The sequence below is a fragment of the Rhincodon typus genome, chromosome 18, assembly GCF_021869965.1.
Source record: "Rhincodon typus isolate 14 chromosome 18, sRhiTyp1.1, whole genome shotgun sequence".
Classification (NCBI taxonomy): domain Eukaryota; kingdom Metazoa; phylum Chordata; class Chondrichthyes; order Orectolobiformes; family Rhincodontidae; genus Rhincodon; species Rhincodon typus.
In genome coordinates, this window is record NC_063349.1 from 23,406,269 (window position 1) to 23,430,348 (window position 24,080).

A 24,080-nucleotide genomic window follows, 5' to 3' on the forward strand; every position below is an offset into this window, starting at 1 on the left:
TTTCTGATGAAGGGTCTAGGCCCGAAACGTCAGCCTTCCTGCTCCTATGATGCTGCTTGGCCTGCTGTGTTCATCCAGCTCTACACCTTGTTATCTCAGATTCTCCAGCATCTGCAGTTCCTACTATCTCTGACTTGACAGTAGATCATGGTATATGTATTGTAACAGTATTGTAGGATGGCATAAAAACAAAGTTGCTGGAAAAGCTCAGCAGGTCTGGCAGCATCTGTGGAGGAGAAAACAGAGTTAATGTTTCGGGTCCAATGACCCTTCCTCAGAACTGGACAGTGTAGAATGGCATGTCACCCTTTGTATATATGCCATTACTCATTTTCTAAAATAGACAATTCAATCAGATCTGCAAACGCTATTTAGCTGGTACTGGGACATGAATTAATTGCAGTTTAGGAGGAATCTTCAGAGCTTAGATAAGGAAGGGAATGCTCATGCTGTTTAGCAGGAGTTGCTCAGGCAGGGTGGGACTGGATGGACAAATCATTATTGGGCAGATGAGAACCTGGCACATATAAGGCTGAAGTTCACTGGGACAGGGCAGAGAAACCATAAACAATATATTTAACAGGGCATGAGGTATTTAGGGGTGGATAGTTATTGGATAAGGTAGTGTAAGCTCAAGTAGACATGCCATTTCTTTACAATTCTTATCTAAATACATTTCTTCCCTCCTTAGGGGTTCTAATTTTTTTTTAGGAGAAAAACAAATAATTCAAAAGTGATGGAGGAAAGAGTTTTTTGTTCAAATTTCAAATAAACGTCAACATGAATGTATATTAACATATAAAGTCATTTTAATATTCCAGAACATTCCTAATGAGATGTTATTTTTAAGCAATTGCTATAAGGACCTTCTATCTGCTTTGTGTTAGAATCCAGTAAAGAGCATTTGTGAACACAGTGTTCATAATAGTTAGTAAGGGAAATTCTAGTAAGTGACTGTCATACTGATCACAAATGTGGCAAATAGTGGGGAGCCTGAGTAACACAGTAGATTAAACACTGACTTTTCATCATTGCATCTAGTCAAAATCCTGATTAAACAGATAAAAGTTTCCTCTGTCTTGAATAAACTCATTAGAAAGGTTGCACAAAGTAATACTAACGGATCCCACTACATAATATTAAAAGAAATCCTAGCATTTACGTGGATCTGTATCATGTAGCTTAGAAATGTCCTAAAAGACTTCAAGTATCATGAATTATTTTGAAATGAAGCCACTGTTATGTAGGTACAATGTGGCAGGATTTTCCAACAGAAAAATCACACAATCAGCAATATGAGTTAATTTTTCTCAATGATAAAACTGAGTGGAGCATGTTGCTCAGGACACCAGGAGCTATATGTTCCTCAAATCCATCCCAGGGTTTGGAGCTCATGGTAATAGGACAATATATTAAGATGTTTTGAGGATTGGTGAATACGTAGAAGGTGGAGAGTTGGGTCTTTTTCAGGTTGGAAAGGCAGAACTAGTGGAATGCCACAGGATCAGTCCTAGGGCTCTAATTACGGAGAGAGATTCCAGAAAGTGCATGAAAAAGGGATCTGGAAGTTCTTGTGCATGAAATATTTTTTTAAAAAATTGGCATGCAGGTGTAGCCAATAATTGGAAGGCAAATGAAAGTTTGGCCTTTATTGCTGGATGGTTGGAGTTTAACTAAAGGGAAGTCTTGTTACAACTGTACAGGGTGTTGGTGAGGCTGTTCCTGGAGCACCATGTACAGTTTTGGTCACTGTATTTAAGAAAAGATATTACTGACATTGGAGACTATTCAAAAGTGATTCACTAGGCTGATTTCTCAGATGAAATGGTTGACTTATCATTAACGACTAAACAGTCTAGACCTTTATTCATTGGAGTTTAGAAGAATGAGGGTGATGTTACTGAAACAGCAAGATTTTGCAGGGGAACAAAAACAGAAGTTGCTGGAAAAGCTCAGCAGGTCTGGCAGCTTCTGTGAAGAGAAATCGGAGTTAACGCTGCAGATCTGGTGACCCTTCCTCAGAACTGATGGTAGCTAGGAAAATGTCGATTTATATGCAGAAGATAGGGTGGGGGGAGGGGATAAGGAGTAAACAATAGTTTGGGATAGAGCCAAAAGAGAGAGAAGAACAGTTGAGCAGTCAAAGGAGTGGATAACGATCTGCCTGTATGAATGAATAGCTGTTAGGGGAGACTGTTAGCGACTTAACAGTAGGTAGCTGTAATGGCAGGCTATGTGATAACAAGGCCCTGGTGTGTGGGGTTGCGGGTGGGACATGGGACAGTTTAGGCCCTAAAATTATTGAACTCAATATTGAGTCTGGAGAGCTGCAGGAATCCCCAAGCAGAAAATGAGGTATTGTTCTTCCAGCTTGTGCTGACCTTTGGGGGAACACTGCAGCAAGCCTGAGACAGAGATTTTGGCCAGGGAATGGGGTGGTGTGTTGAAATGGCAGGCAACTGGAAGATCAGGGTCTTTTTATGTGGGCAGAATGTAGGTGTTCTGTGAAGCAGTCACCCAATCTATGCTTCATTTGCCTGATGTAGAAGAGACCACATTGTGAGAAGTGCAGGTGAAGTGCTGCTTCACCTGGAATGTATGTTTGGGCCCTTGGATACTGGGGAGGGAGGAGGTAAATGGGTAGGTGTTACACCTTCGCCGGTTACAGGGAAGGTACCGTGGGGCTGTTGGGGGGAGGGGGGTGGGTGGTGTTGGGAGTGAAGGAAGAGTGGACCAGGGTGTCCCAGAGGGAGCGGTCCCTGCGGAAGGTGGACAAGGGAGGGGACGGGAATATGTGTCTGTTGGTGGCATATTGCTAGAGGTGGCAGAAATGGTATCTCATGATCTTCCAGATGTGGATGCTGGTGGGATGGTAGGTAAAGACAAGGGGAACCCTATCGCTGTTAAAGGAGAGAAGGGGAGGGGGAGGGTGAGGGTGGAAGTGTGAGAGATGGGTCAGACCCAGTTGAGGGCCCTGTTGACAACGGAGCTGGGGAATCCTCGGTTGAGGAAGAAGGTGGACATTGCAGAGACTCCCTTGTCAAAGTTGGCCTCATCAGAACATATGTGATGGAGCCAGAAGAACTGGGTGAATGGAATGGAGTCTTTGTAGGAAGCAGGGTGCGAAGATGTATAGTCCAGGTAGCTGTGGGAGTCAGTGGATATTAGTGGCTAGTTGAGTCCCAGAAATGGAAACAAAGATTTTGAGGAAGGGAAGGGAGGAGTCAGAGATAGACTACGTGAAAGTGAGGGCGGGATGGAAATTGGAAGCAAAGTCCATGAACTTTTCCAATTCCAGATGAGAGAGGGAAGCAGCACCAATGATATCATCGATATTTCGGAGAAAGAGTTGTGGGTGGGGGCCAGAATAGGACTAGAACCAGGAATGTTCCATGTACGCCACGAAGAGACAGGCGTAACTGGGGCCCATGTGTGTACTCATGGCCACCCCTCTGACCTGAAGAAAATGGGAGGAGTTAAAAGAGAAGTTGTTCAGGGTGAGGATAACCTCGGCCAAGTGGAGCAGGGGTGGTGCGTGGGGACGGTTCACGCCATCTTACAGCATCCGCAGTTCTTTTGGTTCTTATTTAAGATTTTGAAGGGACTCATGTTTAACCAATTGAATGGAGTTTTTTGAAGGAGTAACATGTTGATAAAGGAGAAGCTATAGACATACTATACTTGAATTTCAGGAAGTCATGTGATAAGTTACCACATTTAATGTTACTGAGGATAATAAAAGCTCATGGTGCGAAGGGAGCATGTTAGCAAGAATAGAAAATTGGCTGGCTGGTAGAAAACAGAATGCATAAACAGGGCTCTGTCTGATTGGCAGGATGTGATGAGAAGAGGCCTCCAGGGACACAGAGTGCTGGGCCTCAACTTTTTACAATTTACATCAATAACAAAGGCGCGGGAGCTAAATTTGCAGCTAACACCAAGATAGATAAGAAATTATGACATGAAGAAGTCATAAGGGAGTTGCAGACGGATATAGATAATTAAGTAGGTGGATAAACAACTGGCAAATAGTGTATAATGTGGGAAAATGTGAAATATATGACCTGGCAAGAAGAATAAAAAGTACCACTTAAAAGGAAAACGACTGCACAATTCCAAGGTGCAGACTGTTTTGCGTGTTCTGTTGCTTGGGTCACATAAAGCTAGTATGCTGGTAGAGCACATCATCAAGAAGGCTAGTAGGATATTCTCCTTTATTCCAGGAGAAATTCGACGTAAAAGTAAAATTTATTCTTTAGTTACGTGGGACGTTGGTGAGACAACATCTTGATTACTGTGTGCAGGTTTGGTCTACTGATGTAAGGAATGATGCAAGTTTATTGGAGGTGGTTTACCAGAGTTTTATTAGATTGATTTTTGGAAGGAGTGGGTTGTTTTATGAGCATAAGTTGGACTGGTTGGTATTGTTTCTACTGGAGTTTAGAAGAATAATGTGTGGCTTGCTGGAAGTGTAGAAGATCCTGCGTGATCTTCGTAAGGTGGATGTTTCTGCTTGTGAGTGAGTCCAGAATTAGGAAGCAATGTTTTAAAATTAGGAATTTGCCTTTTAGGACAGAGGTGAGTGTTGTGTTATTTTGGAGCTGTCTGCTTCAAATCAGTGGAGGTGGGTCATTAAATATATTTAAGGCAGAGGTGGATCAATTCTTCTTAGGCAGGGAACCGTAGAACACCAGGGGTAAATGAAAACATAAACAGATCAGCTATGATCTTATTAAATGGTGGACCAGGTTGGAGGGGTTGAATAGTCTACTGCAGCTCTAAATTTGTATGTCTGTATTCTCCCAGATCCAGGCAGCTGCTGACATGAAGCTTGTATAATTGGTTAGACAATGGGCTGCTGGTCACCAACACTAATTTGTGTATGACCAAGGGCCTGGATGGGGGCAGGAGGATAACAGCTGACAGCCTTTGCTTCTGAACGCCAGCACCCTCTCCCTATGACCCTCAGCTGTGAGATCAACCCCACCTTTAACAACGTTTAACCTTGATCCTGGGATAGTGGGGGATATTGTACAGTGTGGTAGCTTGAACTGGAAGAGGCTCCAAGATCCTCAGTCAGAAGAAAAGCCCACTGCTGTCTTTTTAACCTGCCTGATAGGCAGGAGATATGGTGGGTCTTCTTGCTAAGAGCCAGCATGGCTTCTCTCTATTACTTAAAGCAACGCACAAGACACCCACCAGAGTGAGAAGATTCTGCCCAGGGTCTTTATGCTTATGACCTGACTTCACTTTGCTATCTTATCCAAAGAATGGCATTTCTAAATTATCTGGCCTTTGCATTATCAAAGCAGACTATAGACTGTCATTTCTCAGTACAAATAGAAGGTACAGACTATGTTGCATAGGGGAGAGGTCACTTATGAGGCAGTTTTCTTGTGTATGTGGACCATGAAATCACTTGATGCTGACTCTGGAATAAAGTTTTAAAAAGTTTTTCATTCTCTCACGGACCCAGCTTAATATATATTAATAAATATTAATCAAGATATAACTTTAAGAAGACCCAGCTCTACAGCATGATGACTTCAACTCTGCATTGTCATCATTTCACACACTTTACTCACCTTCTGGAAAGCACTGAGCATCCATCACAGAGAGGCCTTGTTTAAGGCATGCTTACAATTCTAAGTAACTCTCTGTTGCTGTTGCTGCCATTATGGTAAATAAGCTCAGAGTGGACATGTCCAGAATTCCAATTTGTTTCGTTTCATTCTTGGCACGTTTGCCTGTGTTGCTGACAATGTTCTGTAACGAATCTTAATCCATGTACAGTCCAAACATGTCAAAGGGGGAGCTGATAGCCAAGGTTCTGTCTGAGGGCACTCGACTGTAGCAGCTGGATGACTGCTTCTTTGAGAGGAATGTAAACACTTTCCAATGTACCGGGAACTGAATCACCTCATTTCATGTTGCCAACTGGCCTGATCACAGGACTCCCCTATTGATCAGAGTGAGTTTCAAACAGGATAACCCAGGTTACCATCACCTAGCCACATGACTGAGGAGAAACTGGTCATTACGTACAAAGTAATGGAAGATATAAAATGATGGACTAAAATCTGCTCAAGTTGTTTCTGATGATTTTGATGAATTTTGTAATAAATGGTACAATTAGTCATACACTATATTGAAACTAATTCCAAAGGAAAGTACATGTTAAGACAAAAAAATTACTTGTGCTTCCCTAGAATATTAGTAGGCAGCCCATTAATAGGATTATAATACTAGTTTTAAAAGTGAATCTGTCACCGCTTCCTCTAATACCACTCAAATGTTGTTCTATCTTTTCTCACTCAAAATGATTTTAAAACTAAAACAGAACTATGATGAAGGAAATTTTCCAGATGGTGAAGAAGTAATTGTGCTAGAAGGTTTGTGACTGGAAGATGAATTTTCAGATGGTGTTGTTCCCAAATGCCTGCTATCCTTGTCCCTCTGGGTGACAGAGGTCACCTGAGTTTAGAAGGTCCTGTTTTTAATGGGTCTTTGAAAGTTGCTGCAATGCATCTTGTAGAAGGTATACACCACTGCTGTTATGCATCACTGTGAAAGTGTTGCATTTTTAAGATTCTAGATGGAATGTTATCCCAGGTGGACTTTTTAAAATTTTGACTTAAAGTCTCTCCATGGTTTCACCCCTCTCCATTTCCATAATTTCCTTCAGCCTGACAAAACTTGAAGAATTGCATCCTTTAATGCTGTGTTCTTGAATATCCTTCCTTTCCTTCTTTCAGAGTAATTTTTTACTAAATTACTTTCTTATGAAGTATCTTGAGACTTTAAAGGGCTACATATGTGCGCGTTGCTGTTGAACGGCAGATTGGATCTTTTGCGATAGGATGACATTTACCACCAGGAAAGTTGAACAGAGGGAATGTGGAAATTCTGCACACTGCTGCTGTGGAACGTGAGGGCCGGTATTTATGTGTGTAGGGGAGTAAAGATAACTCAAACTGTGGGAAATTTGAAAAGCGTTGCCACGTGTAAGATCTTTATGTGTGACTTTCTTTCAATTTTCTTTTCAGGTCCAAATATTTCCGTGGTAAGAAGGTCCTGGATGAATATGAGATCCGTTTAGAACAGGTCTGTGTACGGAATGCTACTTAATTATCTCTGCAACTAAATCTTTTGAGTTTAGTCTCCTCTGAAACATGCCCTTGCCGCAAAACATTTAATTGGCTCAAACTCGTCACATTGATAAAATTATTAGATCTATCACAATGTGCTGGCTGTTTCATGAACCACTCAAGGATGACACTGGCTGTCCAATGTGAATGATCCAGGAAGTGTTCAAGAAAACCTTCTAGTCTCTGCTATCCTTTTTTTCTATTTCTAGCCTTGACTAAATTGTCAAAGGCTTTGTGAAGAGTTAGTCTTTGCTGAATTGAACTTTACAAACCTTTTTAAAAGCACAGTCCAGTGAAGTTGAGGACTGGTCTCAAGGTAGGTTGATGAAAAACTATTTACAAGATGTTCACCTCCACTGTATGTGTACATTGTGATGATAAATAGCATGTGCTGTATGTTATAAGGGAGAGAGATGTTCACCTGAAGTTCCTTTGCAATAAAGGCTGGTGTTATATGGTGTGACTGAGCTTGCCTTTGTTTCTAACTATTGTGCTTCAAACTTTTTATTCAAAACTACACCCGCCCAACACCACCACCCACACCCCCACCCCACTCCCCCAACCTCAGGTGAATGGTTTTGTGTGGAATTCAGTGTTTATTAACATGGGGGTGTGCTCTGTGCTTAAGGAAAGTACATGTTAAGACAAAAAAATTACTTGTGCTTCCCTAGAATATTAGTAGGCAGCCCATTAATAGGATTATAATACTAGTTTCACCACAATGAGATGAGATTTTGGATAATAGAGTCGTACTTCCATCTATAATTGTGGAACAGTTGTCAGGAATGTGAGTCCTGATTGCACCCAGGGATAGGGAGGGGATACAGGGGAAGTCACAAGGTCTGATTTTCATTAATTGACGTGAGGATAGGTTAGACTAGACTGGTGCAAGCAGTTACCATCTCCATGCCTAGTTTGTATTGGGCCATGGAGACCAGCAGTTGGTTTGTTTCTGCAGGAGAAAAGGATATGTAATGTCTGTGAAAGAGTGCAGACTGGTGGATGGGTGTCCTGTTTGTGCGTATTGACTGGCATGGCATCAAGAAGTATGGACGGAGTCAGTGGATGGAAGCCTGGTTTGCATGATGGACTGGGCTGTGTTTGCAACTCTCTGTAATTTGTTGTGGTCTTTGGAAGAGCAGTCGTCTTACCATGCTGTGATGCATCCGGGTAGGATGCTTTCTATGATGCATCAATAAAAACTAGTAAGAGTCCTTCGTGAGGATCCATGCTGAATTTCCCTAGCTTCCTGAGGAAGTAGAGATGTTGTTGTGCTTTCTTGACCATTGCGTCAATGTCCTGCTTCACCCACAGATTGCTGGTTATCATTACTCCCAGGAACTTGACATTCTCAGCCATCTCCACCTCAGCTCCATTGATGCAGACAAGGGAGTACCCTCCACTCTGCTTCCTGAAGTCAATGATCAGCTCCTTCATTTTGCTGACGTTGATGGAGAGATTGGATGAACACAGCAGGCCAAGCAGCATCATAGGAGCAGAGAGGCTTGATGCTGCTTGGCCTGCTGTGTTCATCCAGCCCTGCACCTTGTTGTCTAGGATTCTCCAGCATCTGCAGTTCCTACTATCTCTATCTTGATGGAGAGATTGTTGTCTTTACACCATGCCGCTAGGCACTCAATCTCTTTCCTGTCTTCTGTCTCGTCGTTGTTTGAGAACCGACCTACAATGGTGGTATTATCAGCAAACTTGTAAATGGAGGAGCAAATTACTGCTGAAGCTAACATTTTGAGTCTAGATGACTCTTCATCACAGCTGCGTTCGCTTGCTTTCTCTCCACAGATGCTGCCTGACCAGCTGTGATCTCCAGCATTTTTTTGTTTTCAGTACATGTAAATGGAGTTGGGGTGGAATTTGGCCACACAGTCATGAATATATAAAGAGTATTGTAGGGAGCTGAGTACACAGCCTTGATGAGGATAATGAGGTAGGTGTTGTTGCCTATTCTTATGGTTTGCTGTCTATGGGTCAGGAAATTGAGGATCCAGTTAGAGTAGGGAGCGGAGATCTAGGTCTCAGAGTTTAGAGATGAGTTTGTTTAGAATTGTGGTGTTGAAGGTGAAACTGTAGTCAATAAGTAGGAGTCTGATGTAGATATTCTTGTTATCCAGATGTTCCAGGGATGAGTGTAGGGCCAAGTAGAAGGCATCTGCTGTGGACCTGTTGCGTCGGTAGGTGAATTGCTAAGGATCAAGGCATTTGACAGGCTGGAGTTAATGTGAGCCATGACTAACCTCTTGAAGCACTTCATAATTATGCAGGTCAGGCGATAGTCATTGAGGCATGCTGCACGATTTTCCTTTGCGACCAGGATGATGGTGGTCTTCTTGAAGCAGTTGGGGACTTCGGATTGTAGTAAGGAGAGGTTAGAGACAGTCGCGAATACTCCGGCTAGCTGGCATGTGCAGGATCTGAGTGCGCGGCCAGGGACTCCATCCAGGCCAGTCACTTCCCATGGTTTCATTCACAAGAAGGCCAATCTGACATCTGCAGTGGTAATCATGGGTACAGGTGCATCCGAGGCCGTTGGGATAGGTGATGTTGCTTCATTGATCTTCTGTTCAAAGCAAGTGTGGAATTTATAGAGCTTGTCAGATGGGGATAAGCTGTTGCCATGATTCTATTCAACTTCACTTTGTAGCCTGTTATGTTGTGTAAGCCTTGCCACAAACGATTGGTGTTTGTGTCTTTGGTCTAGGTCTCAAGCTTAGTTTGGTATTGCCTCTCTGTGTCTCTGATGGCCTTACAAAGGTCTTACCTGGATTTCCTGTACAGGTCAGGGTTGCCCAACTTGTATGCCTCAGACCTGGACTTCTTGTAGGAAGTGGGTCCACCCGGTTTATCCATGGTTTCCAGTTGGGGAACATTCGGATTAACTTCTTCAGCTCACAGTCAGCTACGCACTTACCAATGAAGTCTGTGACAGTCATGGCATATTCGTTTAGGTCGGCTGCTAAGGTCTTGAATACGGACCAATCCATCGACACTAAGCAATCCCATAGAAGCCCTTCCGTTGCCTCAGACTAACACTGCACTACTTTCTGTATTGGGTCCTCACACTTCAATTTCTGCTTGTAAGCCGGGAGGAGGAGCACAGCATTGTGATCTGGTTTTCCAAATTCCAGAAGGGATATGCAGTGGTAGGCATCTTTGGTTGTATGGTAGTATTCAAGGGTGTTCGGACCTCTGTTAGGACAGGAGACGTGTTGATGGTATTTTAGTAGCATGTTCTTGAGGTTGGCCTGGTTGAAGCCACAAAGCCTTGGGATATTCTGTCTCAAGACTGTTTGCAACATTGTACACTTGGTCAAGTTCACTCTTCACTTCCACACAGGGTGGGAAATAGGATGGCAGAGGTGATCCTGTGTAGCAGGTAGTAAGGATGGCATTTCACTGTAAAATATTCTAGGTCGGGGAAACAGTAACTCATCAGGGTTGCCATGTCTGAGCACCAGGAGTTGTTGGTCAGGAAGCAGACCCCACTGCCTCCTGCCTTGCCCAAGGATGTGGAGCAGTCCATTTGGTGAACTGTGAAACTCTCAGGTTGTCAGGCATAGTCAGGTGTAGCAAGAGTGAGCCATGTCTCTAAAACAGAGCACACAGCAGTCTCTCAATCCCCTTTGGAACGTGAGTCTAGCTTTAAGTTCATCTATTTTGTTCTCAACGGCTTGGACATGTGCCAGGAATATGCTGGGGAGGGTGGACTTGAAAGCCCAAAGTTTCAGTCTCACCTGAAGTCCAGCGCATCTTCCACATTTCCTGGGTAGGTGGCTATTCCCAGTAGATCCTGGATGTCGGTGAAGGATGTCTGCTGCTCTGGGAGGTAAGTGTGTGCTCACATTGGGGCCCTGGGAACCAGTAACAGCCTTGAGGGTTCTGAGGAAGGGGTAGGTCTTATGGCTGATTCAGTCAAGCCTCCTCAAAATAGGGTTACCGTGGGGTCAGGTCTTGTTCCTGCACTGGTTGGGCCTTGGTTCCAGGTTTTCACGAGGTCGGGAAGTCTACTATGATCTGTAGTAGGCCACCACAGCTAAACTTGATCTTGGAATGACCTCAGAGGCAAAGAATCTCGAGGTCACAATGACTTTGATTTCTGGCAGGGCACAGCAAGCCAACTTTCTGGTGCCAACCTCTTCGCTCAGCTATTGAGTGCAATTGACTGAGGGACACCATCTCCTTGGAAACCCACAAGCAGCTCTGACAGGGGTTGGATTTAGGGCTTTCACATGGTGAGCTTCCCACTTGCCACTGGAGGAATACCAACAATGGCAGAATGAGGCCCGTTGATGGTCATTAGTTACTCACTTAAGGGGCTTAATTCGTGATGGGATAGGAAGGGAGTCTATAAGCCTCCTCACCCTGGACTTGGTCGGGGAAGAGGTAGGGAGACCACAAGATCCCCAGCTGCCAACCTTCCACAGATTAAATACATCCCTTACACCAAAATTCAGGGATGACATTACATTTTGCCCCAAATGTGGAAACCTAAACTCTCCTTTTATAGCCATGCACTGCCAGGAGAGTACTTGGCCCTGCACTACCCAAGTGTTCATTAACCAATTTTCCTACAGCATGTACACTGTGGGTGGTGTCCATGTGCCAATGGCTGATTTGCCCCTCTCCACTATGTTCCTTTTGTGAGACCACATCTTTTCAGGGCATGGCTATGAATTGCTTCCTGTGTTTTCACCTTCATGCACCTGTTCTGTCCCTGATCTAAAATGAAAAGCATGTGCCACTTAATTAAAATGCATGCCTGGCTCTCCTCACTCTCTCAATGAAGCCCTGGATGATGTTAATTGGCTTTATTGCAAAATGAAGCAGGTTTCTGGAACCAGCCTTTCCCCATCCTGATGAAACTTGCTGGGAGCTGGAACAGCAATGGGAAGCCAACAAGACAGCTGCTGCTGCTGCCATCTTCAGTGACCATCGCTTCTGTTCCTACCTCCCAAGGTATCTGAAATCCTGCTGTATAGGTTCCTGGCATGCCTCTGATGAATAATTTACAAACATTGAAAGAAAGGCTGTGCTAATTGAGTGTTTGTTGTCAATGAGGTGAAAGCATGCTTACCATCCTAGACTTTGGTAATTTCCACTTACTCCTCATTCCCCACAATCCCCAATTTCTACAGAACGAGTTCAAAATCTATGTCTTGCACACAGACGTCTGCCAAACCTCATCTCTCTCTGTCTGTGTAACCTCCTTTGAACCTGCATTTCAGCATGCAATCTCAACTCTTCACCTGTTGTCCTCCTTATATCATTCTTCAGTTCCACCTACCGTGACTAAGCAATTAAGTATCCTGGTTCATTCTGCAAAATGTTTTCTGATATTTTTGTTAGCTCTTGGAGGAGCAAGGATTAATCAAGGAGAGTCAGCATGGCTTTGTCAGTAGATCATGTTTGATAGGTTTGGTTGAAGTTTTTGAGGAGCTGAATTGATGTGTAGATGATGATGATGCAGTGGATGTGGTCTGTGTTGACTTCAAGAAGGCTTTTGACAGGGTCTCGCCTGGGAGACTGGTCAAGAAGGTAAGAGCCCATGGGATCCAGGATAATTAGTCAAGTTGGATCCAAAATTCGTTTAGTGGCAGGAAGCAGAAGGTTATGGTCCAAAGGTATTTTTTGCGACTGGAAGCCTGTGTTCAATGACGTACCACAATGTTCAGTGCTTTGCTATTTGTTGTGTGCATTAATGATTTGACTTGAATGTGGGCGGTAAGAACAGCAAGTTCACAGATGACATGAAAATTGGTGCTGTGCTAAGTAGTGAGGAGGAAAGCCTTAAACTACAAGACCATATACACAGGCTGGTCAAATGGGCTGAACAGTGGCAAATGGAATTTCATCTTCTAAAGTGGGAGATGATGCATTTCGGGAGGACAAACAAGGCAAGGAAGTACATAATGAATGATAGAACTCTAGGAAATAATGACAATAAGAGGGAATTTGGTATGTGTGTCCGTAGATCTTTGAAGGCAACAGGATACGTAGATAAGACGATAAGAAGGCATAGGGGACATTTGGTCTTATTAGTGAAAGCATTGAATACAACAGCAAAGAGCTTATAATCAAACTGTGTATAACATGAGTTAGGGCATGGCTGGAGTACCTTGTACAGTTCTAGTTACTACACTGTAGGAAAGATACAATTGCTGCAGAGAGGGTGCACAGCATTCACCAGGATGTTACCTGGGCTGGGCCGATTTAGCTGTGAAGAGAAACTAGACAGACTGGGGTTGTTTTCCTTAGAGCAGAGAGGCTGAGGGGAGACTTGATTGAAGTGCACAAAATAATGAGGGGCATAGACAGGGGAGATAGAGAGAAGCTTTTCCCATTTAGTAGAGGGGTCAGTAACCTGGAGGCAAGTTTTAAGGTAAGGAACAGGAGGTTTAGAGAAGAGTTGAGCAAAAACATTTTCTCTCCTAGGATTATGGGTATCTGGAACTGACTGCCTAAAATGTTGCATAAGATAGGGACCCTCAAGATGCTATAGAATTATTTAGATACTTCATAGACCTCGGCTGCTATATGTTATACTCAATCCCACTGAGCAGAATCCCCAAGGAGATCTCCTGACTCGCCCCTTGTTGTGCAGGATGTATAGACAGGCTGATGATCTTGCCTCTTTCCTCCAGAGAAGTAGCTGAATGCAAAACATGAGATGGAATCTGAACTGTGTTCTATAGCTTTTTCAGTGCCTGATCGAGACAATCCAATAGGGACTTTGTCCCAGTTGAAATTCCAGGGCCTAGTTGCTAAGGCAGCTGTATAACTGCTGTTGTGAACTAAAGTTTCCTACTCCGTGAACTCACTGCCACTGACCACAGGCAGTTGTATATATTCACATTGCCCACTTCTAAGAAGATATTTTTGAGAAGTCCTTTCTCTTGGTTCAGTTAAATCGGGCAGCTCAATGTACTAAATGGGTAATGGCACAAAGCCCTTTTTATCTGTGATTAATAGAATCCTGATCAAGACAGATTATTTCTTCACAAAGCACTTACTGTCTTTGTTTACAGGCTTCAGCTGTGTATCGTGTCGGAAACCAGTTCTAATCAACAGATCCTTAACACAGACTAATTTCCTTGCTCCTTAGTTTATCCTGTTACATCATAGTACTTTCCACATTAATTTTTTGCTTTAAAAATGCCTGTACATCAAGACCCAACAGATAGAACTGTTTTCCATTTTAGCAGATGGAGTAGATTTAAATTTGAGTTTCGTGTGAACTTGTGAACCTCTACAATATCCCACCCCTGCAACACAGATAGAAGTTCAGTAATGGGTTGCTCTCTTTAGATAATGCTAATAGACAATTATTTTAAGGATAGTCTCTTCATAGTCCTTATGCTGGATGATCTGCAAAGTCATGGTCTTGACACAATTAGCTTCCAGTGACTAAAACTCAGTATTTTATTAGAGATTCAGTAAATATGTGGACTCAACTGTATTATAACTGGATATGTCATGTCTTGTTCATCTGTGCAGTAATTATAATTCTTCAATTTTGAAATAATAGGTGCTTTATTTTAATTGGATTGCTGTCCCACCAGTTAAGTAGTAAGTGCAATGGGATGATGTAATTTTCACAATACCAAAATCCACTGAATGATATCTATTCACTGTCCTGTCAGCCTGTCTGGATGGAAGATGGAAATGCACATCCTTAGTGCAGTTAATGAGGAATTGACAGATTGTTGAATCAATGTGAAATGTGTATGTCAGGCAGCTGTATTAATACCTATTGGTTTTCTTCCTGAATGTGTCCTTGGTTGCACCTGAGGCCCTAATTGGAAGTGAACAATCTTAACTGAGGAAAACATACTTACCCTTCAGGTTGAGAGAATGAGTGCTGTTCTCTGAACCATCTCTATATTGTCCATCACCATACTGAACCCTTGCCTCACTGAGTTAGAATATGCTCCCTAAGTCTCTTTTGGTGAGATTGGGGGGGGAAATGAGGATGCTTCCCACTTCAAAATATATAAATTTAAAATGTGCTGACTTCTAAGTAATCTATCAGTTTGTAAATTACATTTTAAACGTGGAACAGGCAATTCCTAATTCACAAATTAATCTATTGTAAAAAGATTGAAGTATGACAAAGCGCTGATTGTAAATAGGTGAATGGAACCCTTTGTAGTAATTATAGAGATTAATGAGCATTTTCTTCACTTATGACCATTTGCCTCAACTCTAAGATTTTCTTTCTTTTGCAAATTTAAGTGGCTTCCCAAGCACAGTTTCCAGAAAAACACTTAATGCTTTTGTTCTTTGGAGTGTCTTTTGATTAAATAGGTTTGCTACATTGGAGAATTTCTAGTGCTGCAAGCTGTTTTCTCAGGGTACTTGTCATTATTTTGGGCTGTGCTGTTCCTGGGTACTTTTGTTATTTGGGTTCACCTTTTGTGTTGTATTTCAAGAATAGAGCAGAAGGGGAAACAGAAGCAAGTGACCCGGTTAAATTGCTGTATGTTTCCATAGAAATAACCAGGAGACATACACTTTCATGCCAGACACTCTGTGGGTCATATTGAACCCACATACTTCAAACCTCTGGACTTTGGGTCTGTTCCTAGCTGAAATCTTTGTTCATAATATTTTGTAAAAATATGGGTATAAAAGTCACTGTCTTGATTATTTTCTGGAATTATTTGGCAGAATACAATGCCTTCTTATAAACAGTATGAAATTAATGTAGCTTGTTGTTTTGGAGCAATAATTTTTTTTAAATTTGTGGAGTTTGTGCTCACATTAATTTCACCTAGAAAATGAGTCAGCATATCAGTTCGTTTTCTTCAATCTCCTTGTTTGCTGGAATACAAAACCTGGGATTACGCGAAAATAAATAATCTGGTGGAAATCACCGTGAACGGGTTAAGAATCAAGTTATGATTCACATGCTGCCTGTTGGCTGTAAGTGTTCTACCTTAGACAAGCTTGGGGTAGTCTTCACCCAGTTCCATGGGTGCCAGTCCTGTTCAGAGAACTACATCCCTTGACAGTGAAAAATTCACGGTAAATTAAAGATATTCTCTTCTGAGCTTCAGAATCTGACACATTTCAGATTCTTTGCTCTACATCTAATCTGTATTATAACAGACTCTTTAGAGTTGTTGATTAGAACATAGTGCACAAAGTGGAAAAACATTCAAAGAGCAATATTCCAATTTTTGTATTGAGGTTATCTTGCATCATTAGGTAATCTATAATACGATTTCATTGGATACAATTGTTATGATAATACTAAAAATGGACAACATTTTAAATTCCATTATCTCATTTTAATACCTGCATAGACTGAAAAAAGATTTAAAAGCAGAAAATCACTGACTTAAGACAACAGTAGTGATCATCTGACCAGGTTGAGCCAAGCTTTATGAAACAATCAGTAAACAAGATTCAGTCTGAACCAAATAGGGAAGGCGATGGCCTAGTGGTATTATCACTGGACTGTTAATCCAGAGAAGCTATTAATGTTCAGAGGACCTGGGTTTGAATCCTGCCGTGGTAGATAGTGGAATTTGAATTCAATAAAAATTTGGAATTAAGAGTTTAACAATGACCATGAATCCATTGTTAGGAAAAACCCATCTGGTTCACTGGTATCCTTTAGGGAAGGAAACTTCCATCCTTCCCTGGTCTGGCCTACACATGACCCCAGACCCACAGCAATGTGGTTGACAGCAATTATCAGTGGGCAATAAATGCTAGCTTGGACAGTGATGCCCATATCCCATGAATGAATTTTAAAAAACTAATATGTCATCAAAATGGCTGAAACCAGTCACTCACATCTTTATCTCCTTTTGATTTACATGGTTCTGCAAGTCTCATGTATTGGAATGAAATTCACCTTATGATTACTGAGTTTGAAAAAAAATGAAGTCAGACTTGTGGATACACAAATGAACTATATTTCGGCCTTCTTATGGACAGAGTAGCGAGAAGAATGATAGATTTATAACACAGAGCTGGAAGACTTGTTCTCTTGCTCCCTGTTCTCCAAGCCTCTCAGAAACAGTGCCCAGTAGTAAAACAAATAGAAACAAAAATGCATTCATTGAGAACTTGAGAGTATTTACAGATTTCAGTACTGAATAGTGTAGAAGTCATCAATCAACAATCGTGGTCTCTGGTTAAAACCTAACACCAACAGGATTAAGAGGGTGTTTTTAAACTTCCTATTCTTACTATTCCTTTATGCATCCCTCCTTTCTGAAACTTTAAAACCTGTTTTTGTGTGTTTGATGTCATGACTTACTATCTTTCTCAGGGTTAGTAAATTTTAAAATTCCTCTATCGTTCATGGAAGAAAACTTTTAATTGGCTCCTTAATTTTGAACCTGTGAGCTTTGTTTTAATTGAACTGTGATAGCTGCGTGTTTAATTTGAAAGTCTTTGTATGGCCAACCAAGGGTGTTTAAAAAGAGAAGCACTGATCCACATCTCTTCACCTCGTAATAACATAATTATTGTGTGATTACAGGCTTTTCCCTTTTAGTCATTCTTTTTTCCCTTTCTTTTTAATTTGCTTTCTTTCTCTTCTTTCTTTCTCCAACAGCCGTATTCTCAAGATATAATCTGCTAAACTCTCAATAAATAAAGCAATGTGAAATAAGTAGGCTTCAATTGCACTGTCTGACGTGACCCTTTAGCTTTCATCAATGCAAGTAATCCATACATGATCCTCAGTGCACTGCATGCTCAAGCCCACATTGTATCCCCGCGTATTACACACATTTGTAACATATTATAATTGTGTAAAACTTCCAAGCCTCATCTATTGTGTTTTATAATGGTAGAGATCATTGTCTCAGTTAGATTTTTGTTATATAGAAAACTGCTTTCTCTTTTAGAAGGAATTGCAATTCGGAGTGATTACTAGGCCATCCAAGGAAGGAGATGGTAGTTTTTAATTGAGTAGTGAGGAGTGAAAATGTATATTTAAGACTATGATTGCAACCTAATAAGTAAGACTTCTGCATTATTCTAGTCTGCTCGGAACAGGCCCAAAGCAGGTTTACACTAAGCTCAATGTGCTTTGATAGCTAGATTCAATGCCTTCAAATGATGTGCTACCCATCATTGCATTTCTGATCACATTCATCTCTCCACAGCACAGAACAGGACAGTAAATTGAGTTTAAAGGGAAGAGAAGCCGTTATGAAGGAGGAAATTATTTACACTAACATGAAGCTGACATTTAATAGGTAGAAAGGATAGAGCCTTAAATGGAATGAAATTAAAGATGTAACATTGGCATAGTAGGACATCTGGATCTCTTAATGAATTGTGGTGGGGCCTACACTCTGTATCATGTCCTGAACTACAATGGCCAGACACAAATTATCAGCAGTCTTAAGGAGGTTTTCTGGAATCTAACTGTTTCATGTGACAGTTTGCCATCCTGTTGCAATACTTTGTGGAGAGGAGGTTGAGACCAAATATGTAAAAGAATTCAGATGACCAACCCAGGCATCATTTTGGCAAAACATTCTGTGGCTCTAAGTATGTACTGGACTTGTTTACAATTGTTATCAATTATTTCCAATGTCAGATATTTTGATGCGGTATTATGATGCTGGTGAGAAACATATGTTTCAAATAACTAATTAAACGTCTTTGCAAGCCTTTTGTGTTTTTTTGCTGACCAAGTTTACAGTGATGTTTTATTGTTAGCCAATTCTTGACTACAGAGTCCCCATTCACTGTGCCATAGTATGTGAGGATGGCAGTTCACTGACATGATTAGCACAGTAATGAAGACAATCACAGGTGCACTGTCGTGGGCGTGCAAATTGAGCACGTTTCTTGAATGAGTGTGAAAGGAGCCTCCGAACTAGAGAAGGTCATTCAGCTTCGCAAGCTTACTCCACTATTCAATTGTATCATGGTTGATCTGTATCTTAACTCCAGCTACCTGCCTTGGATTTCATAAAAACACGCAGCCATGCAGGAAAATGGAGGCCAGGAGTTAAAAAAACTGAACAGAGTGGTTCAGATTCTATTTCAAAGGAAAGCAGAGGAAATTGGTGAATTTGGTGAATCTGAAGAATAGTGTTCTGAAGAGGAGTCATATCAGACTCAAAATTAACTTTGTTTCTATCTCCACAGATGCTGCCAGACCTACTGAGTTTCTCCAGCATTCTCGGTGTCTGTTTCAGATTTTCAGCATCCAAAGTATATTGGATTCCAATGCATAGCTGCCTGAGAAAACTGCAGGGCCAGTAACCCATCACCACGTCACCTTTCAATTATGCATGAAAAGTCCTTGACTCTAGTGCTGCCTCCTCAGAGCCAGCTCTCAGAATACCAGAACCTCTGACATGCTCAGTTTTATCGGTCAGCCAGGGGTCCCTGACTGGGACTGTCAATCTTGTCTGATCAGGGAACTCATATTCTATGAGGTCCAGCTGGCTGACCGCATTACAATCACTACACCGCCAGTGCCACTGTTAGCTTGCCTGCAATCATCAATGATGTTTTTAATAAAGTTAACTGGACTGAGCAAATTGGAAAATCTTTGTCCAGGAAAGCTACCCCAGTGTCCATTTCTATTTATTCACTTATGGGATTTGGGCACCGCTGACTCAGCCAGGATTTATTGCCCATCCCTTGTTGCCGTTCAGAAGTTGGTGGAGAGCTGTCCTCTTGAACCACAGCAGTCTATTTGGTGCACGTACACTCCTAATGATATTTGGGAAGGAGTTCCAAGATTTTGACCCAGTGATACTGAAGGAATGGCGATATATTTCCAAGTCAGGGAGGTGAATGGCCTGGATGGAGCTTGCAGGTTGTGGTGTTCTCATATATCTGCTGCCCTTGTCTTTCTAGATGGTAATGCTCATGGGCTTGGAAGGTGCTGCCTAAGGCACCTTGGTGAATTTCTGCGTCTTGTAGATTGTACATGATGCCACAGTTATGTAGCGAGCGATATGGATGTTCTAGGTTTCATAAGATATATCATTGTATTAATTAGGTAAATTGAAATCAAGCTTTTTTTTTTGAAATATCATTGCCTGTTAATTCATATATAATTTTTGTTGGTTCTGATAAGTGTTAAATTAGAAAAACACTGATCTTGAGAAAAGCTATCTTGTTGGTAATTTCTTTACTTGTGGGATCCCTTTTTCGGTTTAAGGCTCCACAGTAGGGATTGTAGCAGTGTGGATTAGTTGGGGCAAACGGTTTATTTCTGTATTGTTACTTATATGTACTTATGAAAACGTACCAATATGGTATTATGTGTTGTAGAAAGCCAGTTCCCCACAGATGCCAAATGACACCAGGCAGTTTTGAGGCATGTTTTCTGCCAGGACTTGAAACTGTGATTAATGAAAGGATACAATGACAACCCAGTCACTTCTGCACAGAAAGAATCATTATGCAGGAGATCTAACCCGACGTGAAAAGTTTTTTTTTTATAAAAGGTTTTTTTTTCCAATTCCCAGTGTCAACCAAACAAATAAAAACACATTAGTCAACAGCACCCCATCTGTCCTGCTTCTTTACACTGATCTTGAGAAAAGCCAGTTGTGATAAGTGATAAGTACCAGCTCTTCTACCATAGCATGAATCCAGTGAATGACTGCTGGATTGAAGTGTGTGACATGCTGTGATAGTGGTTAGACCTTGCACTACACTGTGAATAGGGCTTGGGCTTCATTCAGTTGCTTTTCAGGAGAGAAGTGTCGTGGTAGACCGTATCACGGCAGCATAGGTTTTGATTTGCAGTTACCGTGTGTTTTGATCTAAAGTTTCATATCAAGGGAAATAGCAGAGATAAGACATATTGTAGAGGATTAACTATCTCCGTAGGTGTTTGAAAAAATTAGATTCTGTACATACTACAGTGGAATAGTTGAGTCTGTATATCTCGGAATGCAATAGTGAATTCCATATATAAAGGGAAAATACTAATTACATTTCTGATGAAGTGGTAAAATAAGGCCTCAGGAGGATGTATAATAAATTAAAAGGATCTTCAAGCATTTTGTATTATCATCCATGTATTGGCGATCATGTCATATCTGACTTATCAAAATTATTACATTACTGTTTCCACTTCCCTGCTTTTAAAGATTTATTTTTTCCTTTTGAAGAACTAGAAAATAAAGCTGATGTTTTCTAGTCATCTAGTGCTGTATTCTGCAGTCATCTGTAGCCCAGAATCAACAAAAGATTGAGAACAAAATGTTTTCAGTGTCTGTTTGGGAGAGAATGGTGAGGGGGTCTCCACTCTATGGGAAAAACGTACAAACCTATTGCTGGTTTTTGAACAGTTGTGAAATACACCATACTGAACTCCAGTTTCTGCTCTGCAATAGAGCATGCTGTAGTTTTGGATACAAATTTAATGCTGTCTGTGTTTGGCAAGCAAAGTAACTTTGGGAATAGGTCATTGAACTAGTCATTTGTCCTGAGTTTCTGAGCTTCTGAGTTGTGTGAAGGCCTATCTTATATTCAAAGCAGTAAAGCTAAATCGCATGAAGTTCGAACAATGTGGAAAATCAAAAGTCAGGGGTGATCCTCAACAATCTGTGTGAGATTTTTAGGAACATTTATGTGAGAATTAATGAGGCCATGGACGGTATTATGTTGTTTACTGCTAGTGGCTAATGAGGTGATAGAGCTAGCACCACCATTTTTTCCCTCCTTCTAGTGCGTATATTTGTCCCACATGTTTGCACAGTACATCATAATGGAAACGTCCAAGGTTAGAGGCCTTAATGCTCTGTAATTGGTGCAGAGGAGTGATCCTGGGCATTTTGCCTTCTGTTCCATTTTACCTTATTGTGCCCTTCCATTGGGATCAAAAGCTCATATACTTAAGGAAATTGCAGATTCAACTTTCAGTTTTACCAGCTGTCAATGGAGCACACAAACTCCTGAATTTAGCGTTTTCAAATGAGTGACCGTGTTTATATGAGCACAATTATACCTGAAAGGATCACAATGAACCATCTTAGCAGCACCTGGTTCATTGGTCTGCAAGCAAGGTATTACTGTTTCCTTATTTAAACAGTTAATGTTTTGTTTTCAAGCTCTGGGTTTTGCAGTGGCCTCCATGTTAGTTCTGTGCATGTGGCATTAAAGAGTAAAACAAAACTCATTGCTTTCTTCTACAATTACTAACACAGGCAGAGTTCTCGGAGTTGAATCTGGCGGCGTACGTAAATGGGGGATGTATGGTTGACATGCAGCTGATGCGGAATGGAACTAAAGTCGTCAGGTAGGACAATGGAAACTGTTTTACTTTTGTTCTGAAGGGGATTATAATAAAAGAGCTGTGCATGTTTGCTAATTGTAATAACTGAGGTAGCCTGACTGGTAAGAAGCATCATTTATTATACTAAACCACAGCCACTACTCGTGGCATACATAGGCTAGTTCCCGCCCTGGACAGACAGTTCTGCAGACACATCTCTGGTCTGCTTTATAATATTTTTTTCTGATCAACCTGTCCAGAGATGTCATTATACACCTCAGGAGCACCTCAACCAGCAGGCCTCATGGCACAGAGGCAGGGACATTACCACTACACCACAAGAGGCCAACCTGGGTCTGCTCTTCTTTTCTTTTCTAATCAACTTGTTCAGACTGTCATTACGCACCGGTGGAGCAGATGGAGCTGGAATCCAGACCTCTTAGTCCTGATGTAGTGACGCTACCACTGCACCATATAAGCTCTTTCTGGGTTGGCTTTTTAAAAAATATTTGCTAAGCAAACTGTTCAGAGATGTAATTACACACCTCTAGAGCAAGTGGGGCTCAAACCCAGCCCTACTCGCTCATAAGTAGGGAGACTACCACTTACATCACCGTGACTCTTTGTTTGTTTTTAGCTATTAACTGCCACGAGTAAACTGGGTCTACTCACTTAGTTTTTTTTTTAAAAACGTATCTATTTTCTAAGCAACATTCTTGGAGCTGCTACGACACATCTCTGGAGCAGCTGGGACTGGCTCAGAGGTTGGGACACTACCACTGCGCCAGAAAAATCCTCTGGGTCTGCTTTTGTTTTCATATCCAGTTCTCCTACATACACCAAATCACTGGGATTCTTTTTCTCCCATTTTTTTTCCTATTAACTACCACCAGTAAACACCTGTAAATAAAGTGTCATCACACAGCTTCTTATTAAAGACCATGAAATCAGTTAAAAGGATTGAATGGTTTGCTCTGCATTATTTTGAGAATTGTCCCCTTGATGGGCAAAACTAGACCATGAGAGGCCACAGTAACAAAACTACTAAAATAAATAATATCGGTTTGATGTTTTCTGATGATTTCTTTTTACTTTTGGGGCGATGAAGGTGGGGAATTCTATCATTTCTCAAGCTTGGCTCAAACTAAGCAATTCTTATTGCATTTAATTGATGCAAGCAATAATTATTGACTCAGTTGGCTAATCTTTAGATGTATTCTGGAAACTGTTGTCACTATTTGGCATGTTTTGGGCAGAAACATGAAATGTTTTAACCTGAATTGTGTCAAACCACAGCATGTATTTGTAAATGGTAGTATTGTACATTGTCTAGACCTTTATTACCTAACAAAAAAATTGCCTAATATGTTTTTTTGGTATTGCGGTTCTTTAGGACCAATAATAACCATACTGATGTGAAAGAGTAATGTGGTTTTAAAAAGAAAACAATTTATTTAAAAATGTACAGACATGGTTTGCTGATTCAGAGAGTGTGGTAGGCACATCTTGGATGGATGATTGAGACAGGTTTAGAACAAGAGCATGTTTGAAGACTCCAAATACATGGCTGAGAAAAATGATGGAATGTCTTCTGTGGTTTGCAAAAGCAGAGTATTTGTGTCCACCTCTGTGTGTACGCTTTGCTCTTGCAATACCAGTTTATTTCTTCTACATCAAACATTCTGCTTCTTTTCTCTAAA

At 41.3% G+C, this 24,080-nt stretch overlaps 1 protein-coding gene across 1 annotated transcript in view; it reads left to right on the plus strand.

Annotated features, from left to right (window-relative positions):
- The window catches only part of LOC109931766 (synapsin-3-like), a 201,409-nt gene that overhangs the window by 16,651 nt on the left and 160,678 nt on the right, over positions 1–24,080 (plus strand). Inside the window, exons 2-3 of the mRNA XM_048607621.1 lie at positions 7,047–7,104; positions 22,313–22,404. Coding sequence (XP_048463578.1) covers positions 7,047–7,104; positions 22,313–22,404 — 150 coding nt within the window. The remainder of the gene's footprint in view (positions 1–7,046; positions 7,105–22,312; positions 22,405–24,080) is intronic.